The sequence below is a fragment of the Pristis pectinata genome, chromosome 34 (genome assembly GCF_009764475.1).
Source record: "Pristis pectinata isolate sPriPec2 chromosome 34, sPriPec2.1.pri, whole genome shotgun sequence".
Classification (NCBI taxonomy): domain Eukaryota; kingdom Metazoa; phylum Chordata; class Chondrichthyes; order Rhinopristiformes; family Pristidae; genus Pristis; species Pristis pectinata.
The window spans coordinates 12294553-12308011 of NC_067438.1; the positions used below are offsets into that span (position 1 = coordinate 12294553).

General features: G+C 53.4%; 1 protein-coding gene and 1 long non-coding RNA gene across 2 annotated transcripts in view; both read right to left on the reverse strand.

The window, feature by feature from the left end:
• Positions 1 to 9896, reverse strand: part of LOC127585955 (uncharacterized) — a 51667-nt gene extending 41771 nt beyond the window's left edge. The window contains exons 1-4 of the mRNA XM_052043711.1: positions 9779 to 9896; positions 8688 to 8945; positions 4399 to 4671; positions 3988 to 4073 (exon numbers count right to left, since the gene is read on the reverse strand). Of these exons, the coding sequence (XP_051899671.1) occupies positions 3988 to 4073; positions 4399 to 4671; positions 8688 to 8945; positions 9779 to 9848 (687 nt within the window). The 5' untranslated portion in view covers positions 9849 to 9896. The remainder of the gene's footprint in view (positions 1 to 3987; positions 4074 to 4398; positions 4672 to 8687; positions 8946 to 9778) is intronic.
• LOC127585856 (uncharacterized) lies at positions 716 to 2993 on the reverse strand. The gene is made up of 3 exons (XR_007958604.1): positions 2826 to 2993; positions 2397 to 2444; positions 716 to 1266 (listed from the first exon to the last, which is right to left on the reverse strand). It is a non-coding gene; the product is annotated as an uncharacterized LOC127585856 (long non-coding RNA).
• Positions 9897 to 13459: the final 3563 nt, after the last annotated feature.

Genomic DNA, 13459 nt, shown 5'->3' on the forward strand with positions numbered 1-13459 from the left:
CCCACTGCCCCTTGCCAGCCCCACCCCCCTCCCCTGTGACAGAGACCCTTCATGTGGGTGAACCCAGCTCAGACCAGACCCCAGACTGGGTCCCCCTCCACTCACACCATCCAGGCTTCTTGCATTTCCTTTGATGCTGGCCATTCCGCCCATCGAACCCACACCAGCTTTGAGCAATCCCACTCATTTCCCTGGAACCCATTCTCCCCTCATTCCCATCAACTCCCCCCAGTTTCTACCCCTCACTCACAATTTAGGCCAATTAACCCACCGACCCATGCATCTTTGGAATGTGGGAGGAAACCAGAGCACCTGGGAGAAACCCATGCGGTCAAAGTCAGAACATGCAACTCCGCACAGCCAGCGCCAGAGGTCGGGATCGAACCCGGGTCTGTGGAGCTGTGAGGCAGCAGCTCTACCTGCTGTGCTACTGAGCTGCCCTTTGGTCACAGTGTTCTTCATGACATAGGGAGCCATTCAGCCCATTGAAGCTCTGCCATCACTCAGAGCCATCCCATCAGTTCCATCACCAATTCCAAGGTCTTCCCTCTCTGTCGCTGCTGGTGAGCCCGGACCAGGGGATTCTCTCGATGTGGAATCCTGGGAATTTGGTTTTTCAAAGTTTCCTTGGAAAAGGTGGACTGGTTTCACACTGAGGAAAGACCAGAGGACAACACAGCACCATGAAACAACAACATTTAGACCAAACCTTTATTCACTTTGACATGCTGAGTTCTTTACAATTATTTACAATATTTGCATGTTTACAAAGGGCACGATAAGGTTCCAGTGCAGCGTACTGATGGCAGGGTCCAGGGAGAGGAGATGCTTCACGTTTCAAGTCAATGACCCTCCCCCAGAATTGGGAAAGGTTGGAAAACAACAAATGTGGAGATGGGGAAGTGGGGGAGAGAGAGGGTGGTGACGGGGGACTAATCTCATCTGATTCAGTGCAGCATGAATGGAGCATTGACATATGTGGACCGGTGGTGTGATCTGTTGAATCAGAGACTTCGACCAAATGTAGATTGTGATACACATCACAAATATCAACAACAGTTCAGTCGAGCACGGCAGGGCAGGTTGTGTACAGCAACTGCAGTGTGTGTGAGCCGATGGAACCAACACAGATCCACGGAGACATCATCTGGAGGGTTTGTCTTCTGCATGAAGGAGTTTTGGCTCAGAGTGACGAGGTGAAACATTCCTGGAGTCTCTCAGTCGTCTCTGAGAGTTTCTCGTCCTCTCCAACCACTGGTCCGATCACTGGGGAAGAGAAATCGGTCGTATCAGAGTGAAGCAAATGGTTGGACACAGGGACAACTGCACCCCTTCCCCTCCCACCTCCACCCCCTCCCCTCCCTCAGACCATTCCCCTCCCCCTCCATCCCTCCCCTCCCATCACCAGCACCCGCCAGTACACACCGGCATCAACCTCCCCCCATGGGTATGAGTTGCCAGGACTGGAGGGCCTGAGTTAAAGGGAGAGGTTGGGTAGGTTGAGATTTTGTTCCTTGGAGCACAGGAGACAGAGGGGTGACCTTGGAGAGGTGGATAAAATGATCAGGGGCAGAGACAGGGTGAACGCACACAGTCTTTATCCCTGGATTGGGGAGTCAAGAACTAGAGGACACAGGTTTCAGGTGAGAGGGGAAAGATTCCAAAGGGACCCAAGGGCGGTGGGTCTATGGTACCAGCTGCCAGAGGAAGTGGTTCAGGCAGCTACAATAACAACATTTAAAACACTCTTGGACAGGGACGTGGGTAGGAAAGGTTTAGAGGGATATGGGTCAAACACAGGCAAATGGGACTGGCTCAGATGGGCACCATTGTCAGCATGAACGAGTTGGGCCGAAGGGCCTGTTTCCCTGCTGTTTTGCTCGACAACTCCAATGCTCAGAGTGTAACGAGGTGCATGATGTGCGGTGCGGACTCGATGGGCCGAATGGCCTGTGTCGATGCTGTGTGACTCGACCTCAGGTGAGATGTGGGAGATGAGAAGAAAATGGCTTCACCCTGAGCCAGCGCATCCTTGGAATTTTCTTCCCAATGGGATGTGGAGTGTATCCGGGACTGGGGTCAACAGGTTGTTGGATGTGAAGGGAATCGAGGGATATGGAGAGACTTCACACATTTCCATATTTCCTTGCACCACAGAAGGAGACCATTTGGCCCATTGAGTCAATGCCAGCCCATGGAGTGATCCCATTCCCTCACTGATTTTCCTGTAACCCATTCTCCCCAGATTCCCACCCACCCCCCCCCAGATTCCCCCCCTCACCCACACACCGGGGGAACGAAGGGGCACACTGAGACGATACAGTAAGGAGCGTCCGTACTGAGCCAGGTGGAGCCCAGTGGTGTCGGAGCACAGTGTCCATCAACACCATTCGTACCTCACTCGCTGGCGGTGGAACCGGCCGAGGATCCTGCACCATCTGAAGCTGTGAATGGAAGGGCAGGGGTTAGAGACTGGTCGCTGTCAGACAGGGAGGAGGGAGAGATGGAGGGAGGGATGGGGGATATTGGGGGAGAGGGAGGGGAGAGAAACTGACAGTAGGAAGGGAATGAATTAGAATGAGAGAGGCAGAGAAAGAGAGAGAGAGACAGATCCTCAGAAGGTGCCCAGTGGGAGGAGGGAGAGGGATAAAGGGTACAGAGTAACTGGGAGTGTGCAGAGCCTGAGAGACAGTGAGAGAGAGAGAGGCTGAGAGAGTTACTGAGAAGGTGAGAGACAGAGGAAGAGAAAGTGGTGACAATGAGAGAATGAGAGAGAGCACAAGGGCGTGACAGTGAGAGAGAGAGAGTGACAGAGAGAGACGTACACACAGAGTCAGAGGGAGAACAAAAGTGCTGGAAACACTCCGGGGCTGAGACACCGTGTGGAAACGTTCTGGGTCGACCCCCGGGGTCAGAACAACAAGTCGTTGAGTACGTTGGACCCACGAGGAGTTTAGAGTCACACAGTCACGTGGGGATGGGAGGAGGGTCGACATCGAGCTTACTCGGTGTGGGATTGTAGTTCCTCTTGACCCCCGCTGCAAAACAAGGAGAGTGGGTGAGAGCGGCTGGTGGACGGGACGCACACACCTCACCCCCCACGGACACCCCCCACCCATGGGCATAGCCCCATCACACCCCCACCCCCACAGTCCCTCCCCTGCCACAGGACACTCCCCCACACCACACACCCTCCCCACACACCCTTCCCCTCCCCTACAGCCCCTGCCCAGTTACCCCCCTCCCCCGGCCCTACCTCGCCACCTGTAGACGGCGCCGACAGCGATGGTGGGAGCGATGAGAGCGACCAGGAGCCCGAGGATGAGTGGGAGCCGGGAGTGAGTCCCCCGCACTGGGGAGAGAATCAGAGAGGGTGTCAGAGACTGACAGATACACAGGGGCCGGAATCACACAGGGTGCACCGTCCCGTACCGCAGGGTACACCATCCTGTGCTGTAATACACAGGATACACCGTCCCGTACTGTAATAACCCAGGGTGCACCGTCCCGTACTGTAATAACCCAGGGTGCACCGTCCTGTACTGTTATAACCCAGGGTGCACCGTCCCATACTGTAATAACCCAGGGTACACCGACGTGTACTGTTATACCCTATCCTTGGGTACACCGGCCCCGCTCCATCCTATCCCAGGACACCGGGGCTCGACTGTGAGTGTCTGAGGATCTCCCCCAGCACAGCCCTGGGATCCTCAGACACCTCCCCCAACAACTCCCCCTCCCACCCCCACGGACAGCCCCACCCATGGGTGCACTCGGACCCCCTCCCTCACGGCGACCGACCAGCTCACCGTAAACCAGGATGATGGGATCCTCTAGTCCGCTGTGCTCCACCCGACAGGAGAACTGTCCCGTGTCCTCGGGATCAACCTACACCCACTTCCGGATCTGATGGGTCCCGTCGTGATTTGGCAGGAGCCCGCTGGACTGGGCCTCATGGAAGACGGTCCCGTCCCTCCACAGGGTCACCTCGATGGACGAGGGGTGGAAGCCGGTGGCCCAGCAGGAGAGGTGGGGGGTGTGGGCCGAAGGGGTGAAGGTCACCTGGGGGGGTACTGGGGGAAGGAAGAGGGGTGAGAGAAGGGTCCGGGAGACAGACAGACGGACCTTCCCCCCTCGACTCATACCTGCATAGACCCACCTCACATCCTACTCCAACCCATCCACCCACGCAAGGAGACCACCCACAGAGACCCCCACACACACCCGGAGATACCACCACCATTCTCACCTCTACATTCCCAGAACCCACACACTCACTCCCACCATCCCTGTTCCCACCCCCCACCTCCCCCTGTTCAGGACAACCCACCCTCCTCACTCAGTGACCTTCAGTTCCCTGCCCCAATACCCTGGGATCTCCCCCCACCCACCACTCACCCACTCGCAGTTCCCTCTCTCCGTACTCCACGTATCTTCTCAGCCACTCGACACACTCCGTCTCCAGGAAGTCCTTCCATCTCTGGATGCGGACCACCTGAACATTGCATCGGTTTTTAACGCTCATTCCCCATGGTACTGACGACACCCACACCTTGCGGCCCTTGTCGAACTTGAGCAGGTCCTCTCCGTCCCAGCCGTACTGGACGAAGCTGCTGCTGGTCCCATCTTCCCTCAGGTCACAGCCAAATATCCGCTGGAGGACGTGGATTCCTGTCAACAACACAAACAGTCGGCGGGGGTTTAACAGAGCCCCTGGAACTTGTTCTGTGTGTTCGGAGAAGCAGACACGTGCAGTTAAAGGGCCCTTAAATAAACGAGACCGTCTGTATGGAGTCACAGAGCACAGAAACAGGCCCTTCGGCCCAACATGTCCATGCTGACCAGCAAGTACCCACCTACACGCATCCCAATCACCAGCACCTGCTCCGTATCCTTCTCTGCCTCAGTGATTCAAGCGCTCGTCCAGATAGTTCTGCAATGCTGTGGGGGTCTCTGCCTCCACCACCCCCTCAGGCAGTGCGTCCCAGGTTCCACCCACCCCCTGGGGGAAAGAAATCCTTCTCCACCTCTCACCCCTCACCCCTCACCTTCAGCCTATGCCCCCTGGTTTCTGACATCTCTGCCCTGGAGTAAAGTTTCCTACTATCTACCCCGTCTCTGCCCCTCATGATTTTGTACACATCATGTGTTGTTAAACGCAGCCTGAAATCTCTTTCTTTCCCCTGAAACAGGACGGTGTGATGTGTTAATGCTGCTTTAACACACGTGACCCAGAACACGTCATGCAGTACAGGGGTCACTGAATGTCCTTGGTTGGTCTCCCAGTCTGAGAGCTGCATCAGTGTCCATGCTCCACTGATGACTGCACGATTGTGCACCGTCTGACCTCCTGCAGTCGCAGGGAGAATGTGCAAACTCCACACAGACAGCACCCGAGGTCAGGATTGAACCCAGGTCTCTGGAGCTGTGAGGCAGTGGCTCGACCCACTGCGCCACCATGCTGCCTGAGGGGATTCTCCTCTCTGATATTCTGTGCCACAGCCAATGACGGCCAGCACCCCCTGTGCCCCCTTCACCACACTAAGTGCATCACCACACCCTGGGGCCCAACCATTTACCGTGTCCGTCGAACCCTTGCTTGCCTTCCCAAAATGCATCAACTCGCATTTGTCTGGATTAAAACCCATTTTCCAACACTGCCAAACCTTCCATCTGACTGACATTGCAGCTCCCTTTTTTAAGTTGGGAACTGGTTTATTATTGTCACGTGTACCCCTGTTTGTGAGCCGTCCAGACAGAAGATGCCATATGTCACTACATCAAGGTCATACAGAAGGAGAAAAACACAGACTGCAGAATATAATGTGACAGAGAAGGGGCAGTACATGTGGACAAATGCTTCGCCCAACTTCCCATCTGATCGACACTGCAGATCAGTGACAGGAACACCTTGGTCGGGCCTGAACTTGTTGGTCTTCTGGCTGGCAGGAGTACGTGCTGAGGGACGCGCTGAAGCTCGGTGCAGCCAACGCAAAGGTTTGTGGGGAAGGACTGGGTTGAAGATGTGAGAGGCTGGGTCCTGTGGAACATCCATAAAAGAGAACATAGAACAATACAGCACAGAATAGGTCCTTTGGCCCACAATGTTGTGCCGACATAGCTAATCCCACCTACCTACAGAATGCCCAGATCCCTCCAGTTTCCTCTCAGTCCTGTGCCCATCCAAACCCCTCAAAAGCCCCCAATGAGTTTGCCTCCACCACCCTATCAGGCAACGCATTCCAGGCATCCACCACTCTCTCAGTAAAAAAACGTGCCCCTCAATTCTTCTGAACCAACCACCCTCACCTTAAATGCATGCCCTCTGGTATTGGATCGCTCAGTAATGGGAAAAAGATATTGCTTGTCCACCCTATCTATGCCCCTCATCATTTTATGCACCTCCAACACATCATCCCTCGGCCTCCACCGCTCCAGAGAAAAGAGCCCAAGTTTGTCCAGCCTCTATTGATAGCACATGCCCTCTAATCCAGGCAGCATCCGAATAAACATCCTCTGCACCCTCTCTAAAGCCTCGACATCCTTCCTATAGTGAGGTGACCAGAAATGCACACAATACTCTAAATGCGGCCTAACCAGAGTTCTATAGAGATGCAGCATAACTTCTTGACTCCTGTACTCAATGCCCCGATTAATAAATGTATGCATTCCATAAGCCTTCTTAACCACCCTGTCTACCTGAGTAGCCACTTTCAATGAGTCATGGACGTACCCCAAGGTCTCTCTGCTCTTCAGCACTGTTAAGGGTACTGCCTCTTGATATTAATCCCACCAAGGTGCAACACCTCACATTTATCCGGGTTAAAGTCCATCCGCCATTTCTCTGCCCACATCTGCAGCTGATCTATATCACGCTGTATCCATCGCCAGTCTTCTACACTATTCACAACTCCACCAATCTTGGTATCGTCTGCAAACTTACCAACCCATCCATCAACATACTCGTCCAGGTCACTTATGTACATCACAGACAGCAGAGGTCCCAGCACAGATCCCTGTGGAACACCACTGCTCACAGGTCTCCAGCCCGAATCAATCCCTTCAACCATTTGAAGGGTGTGTTGTTCACACAGACCATGAGTGCCATTGGTGCTTTGTACACAGAATGTGTTCACTGGATGACACTGTGTATTGTGGAGGGTCGTGGCTATCACATGACAACACTGCCCATTACCTGGTTGACAGACATACCACTGTCAATCAAGGTTTGGCTCTACCCCACCCCACCCATCAGAGCACACCTGACCACTAGTCCCTTTAAGCACCTTTGTACCTGGCCTCGGGCCATTAGTCTTTGTGATTGATTATCCCCTGTTGTCGCCTGGCCATTGGCCTTTTTGAACTACCTGGGCTGGACCCCCCAGCCCTCCAGCACTATAAAGAGTGCCACATGTGCTCGGTTCATTCACTTTGATTGCTCTGAGGAACTGTAGAACAGCGCTGGAGAGATCGTTAGTAAAGGTGTGCACTTCAAAAGGGTTAGGAGCATTCTAGTTGGTATTCCCGGTAGCGTAGGGCAGTGCCTGCACTGAGTGAAAGGGTGGCAGGTATCGTATTGTTTTTCCTTGATTGTACCCAGTTTATTGTGTGCGAGTGTGTGCATTTTATCCTTGTTGCGATTTTCCCACACTTGCTATACGTGGTGCACACACGTGCGTGTGTGTGTTTCCCCTGTCACCTTTTCCCCGCATTTGTCTTTGTAAATAAATCATTTATCTCGAAGACTGTGTTCAGAGTCCTTGTCCTTTGAGACCTCGAATCTGTTTCACAACACACTGTGAATGTGACCAAGGACAGGTACTGATTGTGTTGTGTTCCCTGTGAATATTTTTATGAATAAAATCTGCTTTTGAAATTAAAACCAAAGTGTGCGCGGAAGTGAGACTGTTGGTCGGGTGTCTTACCCACGACACTGAAACATTTGAAGCACAAATCTCGCCGTTCAGTGGGAGAGCATTTTGGGAACAGTGATCACAACTCCTTAGGTTTTAAGGTGGTGATGAATAAGGGTGTCTGGACCTGGGGGGGGAGGATGTATTCAATTGGGGCGGGGCAAATTACAGCATTAGACAGGAGCTTGGGCGGGTTAACTGGGAGCGGCTGTCATCTGGCAAGTCCACAGCTGACACGTGGGAGAAGTTTAAAGACCAGTTGATCAGAGCTCAGGACGGGCATGTTCTGGTAAGGAGGAAGGTCAAGGATGGTAAGGTGAGGGAACCTTGGATGAGGAGAGAGGTTGTGGATTTAGTCAAAAAGAAAGAGGAAGCATATGTAAAGTTCAGCAAGCTGGATTGACGAGGTCCCTCATTACAGGCTAATCCAGAAGATTAAGGTGCGCGGGATCCATGGTGATTTGTAGTTTGGATTCAGAATTGGCTTGTCCATAGGGGCAGAGAGTAGCGGTGGTGGGTGTTATTCTAGCTGGAGGTCCGTGACCAGTGGTGTTCCGCAGGGATTTTTAATTTGGCATCATGTTCAGCACAGACATTGTGGGCCGAAGGGCCTGTTCCTGTGCTGTACTGTTCAATGTTCTAACCGGCCACTCACTTAAGTCCAGTCACTGGGCTCGTTCATTTAATACACAGATTCAGCCTTAAGGTGGCTTCAATTTGTAAAATAGTCTCTGTGGGAACAATCTGGTGGGAAGACGGGAGACGTGGACTCACCGCTCGACTGGTTGGTCTGAGACATTATGAACGACATAAATTCATTAAGGAGCATATCCCGGGCCCCGCCAAGTTCCAGCTTCCTCATCCACATCTCGGCCCCCTCACTCTCCCGCATCCGCTGGTCCCGGGGAACCAACTTCTGATCACTGTCGTACCTCATGAACTGGACACCGTCCACGGAACCGACACCCACAACCTGTGGAAAACCGGGAATCGGAGTTGTGGATGTCAGGACGAATCGAAGAAAGTGAGAGCCTGAAAAACAGAGAGGGAGAAAAATCAGGGCACAGAGCGATGTAACCTGTGGCAGCCGACACAACGCCGAGACCGAGGGACAGTCCGGGACACAGCTCCCCGAGCTCAGTCCCTGACAGGACAAGACCCAGATCCAACAGCCTGAGGTTCCTCCCACTCTTCCACAGCTGGGGCAGGAGGTGACCGGTGGGGTGGGTGGGTAACTTGTGAGGTGATGCACTCCTTAAACCAGTGAGTGGGGCGTGTGTGGACTCCTGACCTTGAAAGTCCCAATCCCATCCCAAGTTCTCGTCCATGTAGAGCGGTGGTGGGCCAGACATTCCCGGGAGTCGGTGGGGTATGTCGCATTTCTCCAAGGAATCTTTGAGCCCATCCTTGAACCTTTTCCTTTGTCCAACTGGTGATCTCTCCCCGGGGCAAAGATCTTGTGAAGATCAGCTCCAGGGGTAAGTGTGTTGGAGGTGAGGTGTAACATCACAGTGAGGAAGGTGGGGCATTGGGGCAAGAACATAGGCTTGTCCCACACTGGTCTTCACTGAGGTTGGTGCTGGTCGGTGGTGCCCCCCCCCCCCCCGACCCCACACACACACCTGTGGGCTCAGGCACAGGAGCCTCATCGCTCCCCTCCCTCTGCCCTAACGCCGGTCTCCGGCCCCGTTCCCGAGCCCTGTCCCCCACCTTCCCCACCCTGACAACCACCCTCCCAACTCCCCCCCCCCCCGTCTGAAGGAAACCCCTTCCCCAGCCTCTGAACCCCTCCCACCCCCCATCACCCATTGAGGCTCAATGTCCCCTCCCCAGACCCACACTGACCCCTCCCCCACATCACTCACCTGCGGACACCCCTCCACACAGGAGGACCAACACTGTCAGCCCCACCCTCAGGGGGCCCGTCCCCTCCATGTCTGGGACCCCAGAGCTCAACCAAAGTGAAACCAACCAGGTGTTCTGTCCGATCGAAGGGGCTTGTGTCCAATCAAAAACATTCACCAGGGGCGCGTCACCAGTCTCCGGGTAGGAGAGCGCTGAGCGGGTTGTGGGGCAGGACCAGAGGCTGCAATGGGTTTGATGAGGAGAGTGACCGCCCCGGTCTGTGAGCTGCTCTGTCCGCCGCTCTCACACTCACAGTCCAGTTATTGCCACCTGCACAAGTCCAGGTGTGCAGGGTCAGCAGCTCCACAGGCGCAGAGCATCAAAAGACCAACATTCACAAGAAGAACGAAACGAAACAGAAATTATACAAAATGAGACCAGAAAGAGACAGTGAGAACAAGAGAATCAGGGTGGGCCGGTGGGGAGCAGCGGTGGGTCACAGACACTGACAACAGCCCACACCTGATCTACACTCACTGAGTCTCTCTCTCCCTTCACTCACACACACAGGAGGAGGCCACTCGGCCCATCCAGACTGCCCCCGCCATTCAATATGATCATAAAAAGCAAACTACTGGAGGAACTCAGCGGGTCGGGCAGCGTCTGTGGAGGCAGAGGGAGGGTCGACGTTTCGGGCGGAGACCCTGCGCTGAGAGTGAGGAGGGGCAGCCGGTATGAAGAGGGGAGGGAGAGGGGGCACACGTGAACGAGCTGATGTTATTCCCCTCTCATGTCCGTGTTGACTGCACTCAGTCCTGTGACTATTTCCGAAACCCTCTGTTCCCACTTCCTGAAAAGTCGATCCCAGCAAGTTTCCCACCGACCGATGTCTGGAGAACAGGTTTACAGTTTCTGTTTTCTCCCTGTTTTCTCTCAGGCGGTAGAACCGCTGCCTCACAGCCCCAGGGACCCGGGTTCGATCCCGACCTCCGGCGCTGTCCGTGTGGAGTTTGCACATTCTCCCTGTGACCACGTGGGTTTCTCCCGGGTGTTCCGGTTCCCTCCCACATCCCAACAACATGTGGGGTCGGTGGGTTAATTGGCCGCTGTAAATTGTGTAGGTGAGGGAGTTGCTGGGAATGTGGGGAGAATAAAATGGGATCAGTGTCAATGGTTGGTGGTTGGCACGGACTCGATGGGCTGAAGGGCCTTTCTCCCTGCTGGATCTCTCTATGACTCCAGTCGGGTCACCAGTGTCACCTTCCAACCTAGGGAAAGTGTTCAGGAAACCAGGGAATGTTGGACGATGACACCCAGTCCACCCACTGCCTCTACAGCCGCCTCCTTCCACACCCTGGTGGTGGGCTCCTCAGGCCTGGGAGGGTGGGGGGGGAGGTCGTCACCTTTCAGTCTCATTCATTTCTCCCAGAGGGATTTTCTGCTGCTTGTGAGAGCCCAGCCTGAGAATAGGCCCTTCAGCCCACTGACCCCACACTGACCCAGGGACCCATTTTATTCTCCTCACAGTCTGCCCGTCCCACACACTCCCTCTCTCCCACCCCCCACACGCTCCCTCTCTCCCACTCTCCTTCCCTCACACTCTCGCCTTCTCTCTTGCTCTCTCACTCTCTCTCACACACCCTGAAAACTGATCTCTGTACTACCATTCAATGCCTGCTATTATTCTCACTCCATGGCTTGGTTGCTTTTGCAGAAGTCTGTGGAACAAGATGCAGGCAGCAACAGAAAACCAGACACACAAGAATTTGGAAACAAACAATCTGCTGGAGGAACTCAGTAGATTGAGCAGCATCTGTGAGGGGTTGGGGGAAAGAATTGTCGATGATTCAGGTCAAAATCCTGCAGAAGAATGAGGGGAGATATGATAGAGGTTTATAAAATGATGAGGGGCATTTACAGGGTTAATGCAAGTAGGCTCTTTTCACCTAGATTAGGAGAGATAAGTACGAGAGGACATGGCTTTAGGGTGAAAGGGGAAAGGTTTAGGGGGAACATTAGGGGGAACTTCTTCACTCAGAGAGTGGTGGGGGTGTGGAACAAGCTGCCATCTGATGTGGTAAATGCGGGCACACTCTTAACTTTTAAGAGTAAATTGCATAGATACATGGACGAGAGAGGTCTGGAGGGGTATGGGCTGGGGGCAGGCAAATGGGACTAGCAGAATAATGTTTCGGCACAGACTAGAAGGGCCAAATGGCCTGTTTTCTGTGCTGTAGTTTTCTATGGTTCTATGGTTCTAGGACCCTACACCAGAACAGAAAACTAGAAGCGGCCCTCCAATTTTTTCCAAATTGACAGCTGCAGTAGAAGTGCTGGACATAAATAGCATCTGAAGCTATTTGGCCATCAGAGGTGTGGGTCTCCAGTTCCCTCCTCGTGACATATCTAAATATTATCTGCTGCAATGTCATGCAATGCTTAGCACGCAGTAGATAATATCTATGGCACCAATTGAACCATGATCATGCATATAGGAAAACTCCCTTAAACCTTGATCATTCAAATTGATATCTAATTTTTCACAGGGTCTTCAAGGGTGGTAATGCAAGAGGAGAATTATAACACCTTGAAGGTCAGTCCCTCTGAGGCTGCATGGTTTCAGTTTATGCAGACAAACTCAGACCTCGGCTGGGGGGGGTGTGAGGGGAGTGGTGGTGGATGGGCACAAAAAGTTGAGGAGCAGAGAGGAGAGGAAAGCAGCTTTTGCAAGTGGTTGTTAATTGTGTGGACTAACAAATCCTACGGAGCTTGCCATAACAAGTGCATAGTTCATTGAAAGTGGTGTCACAGGTAGACAGGTGGTGAAAAGGACATTTAGCACAGTGGCCTTCATCAGTCAGAGCATTGAGTACAGGAGTTGGGACGTTATGTTGCAGTTGTATAAGTCACTGGTGAGGCCGTACTTGGAACACCGTGCACAGTTTTGGTCACCCTGTTCTAGGACAGATGTGGTTAAACTGGGAAAGGTGCAGAAAAGATTTATGAGGTAGTTACCAGGACTAGAGGGCCTAAGTTATAGGGAGAGGTTGGCCAGACTAGGTCTTTATTCCTTAGAACATAAGAGAATGAGGGGGCGACCTTATACAAATTTTAAAAAATTATGAGAGGTATAGATAAGGTGGATGATAACAGACTTATTCCCCAGGGCAGGGGAGTCCAAAACTAGGGAGCAGAGATTTAGGGTGAGAGGGGAAGGATTTAAAAGGGACCTGAGGGGCAACTTTTTCACGCAGAGGGTGGTGAGTGTATGGAACGAGCTGCCAGAGAAGTGGTCGAGGCAGGTCCAACAGTGTCATTTATGAAGCACTTGGATGGGTACATGGAGGGGCGGGGCTTAGAGGGATTTGGGCCAAACACAGGAAATTGGGACTAGCTGGGTGGGTACCTTAATCAGCACGGACTCGTGGGGCCGAAGGCCCTGTATCCCTGCTGTATTGCTCTATGACTCTATGACTCTCTCTCTCACTCTCTCCCTTTCCCTCTCCCTCACACACTCACTGCCTCACTCTCTCGCCCTCCCTCTCACTCTTTCTCTCTCATGCTCTCCCCCTCCTGCTGCCTCTCTCACTCTCCCCGTCTCTCCCACCTTGTTTGGACACCAGCTTCCCCCTCACCACCCCCCTGACCAGCACCAACTGTGTAGTCACTGGCTGCCGTGTAACTCAGTGAGACCCAATCTC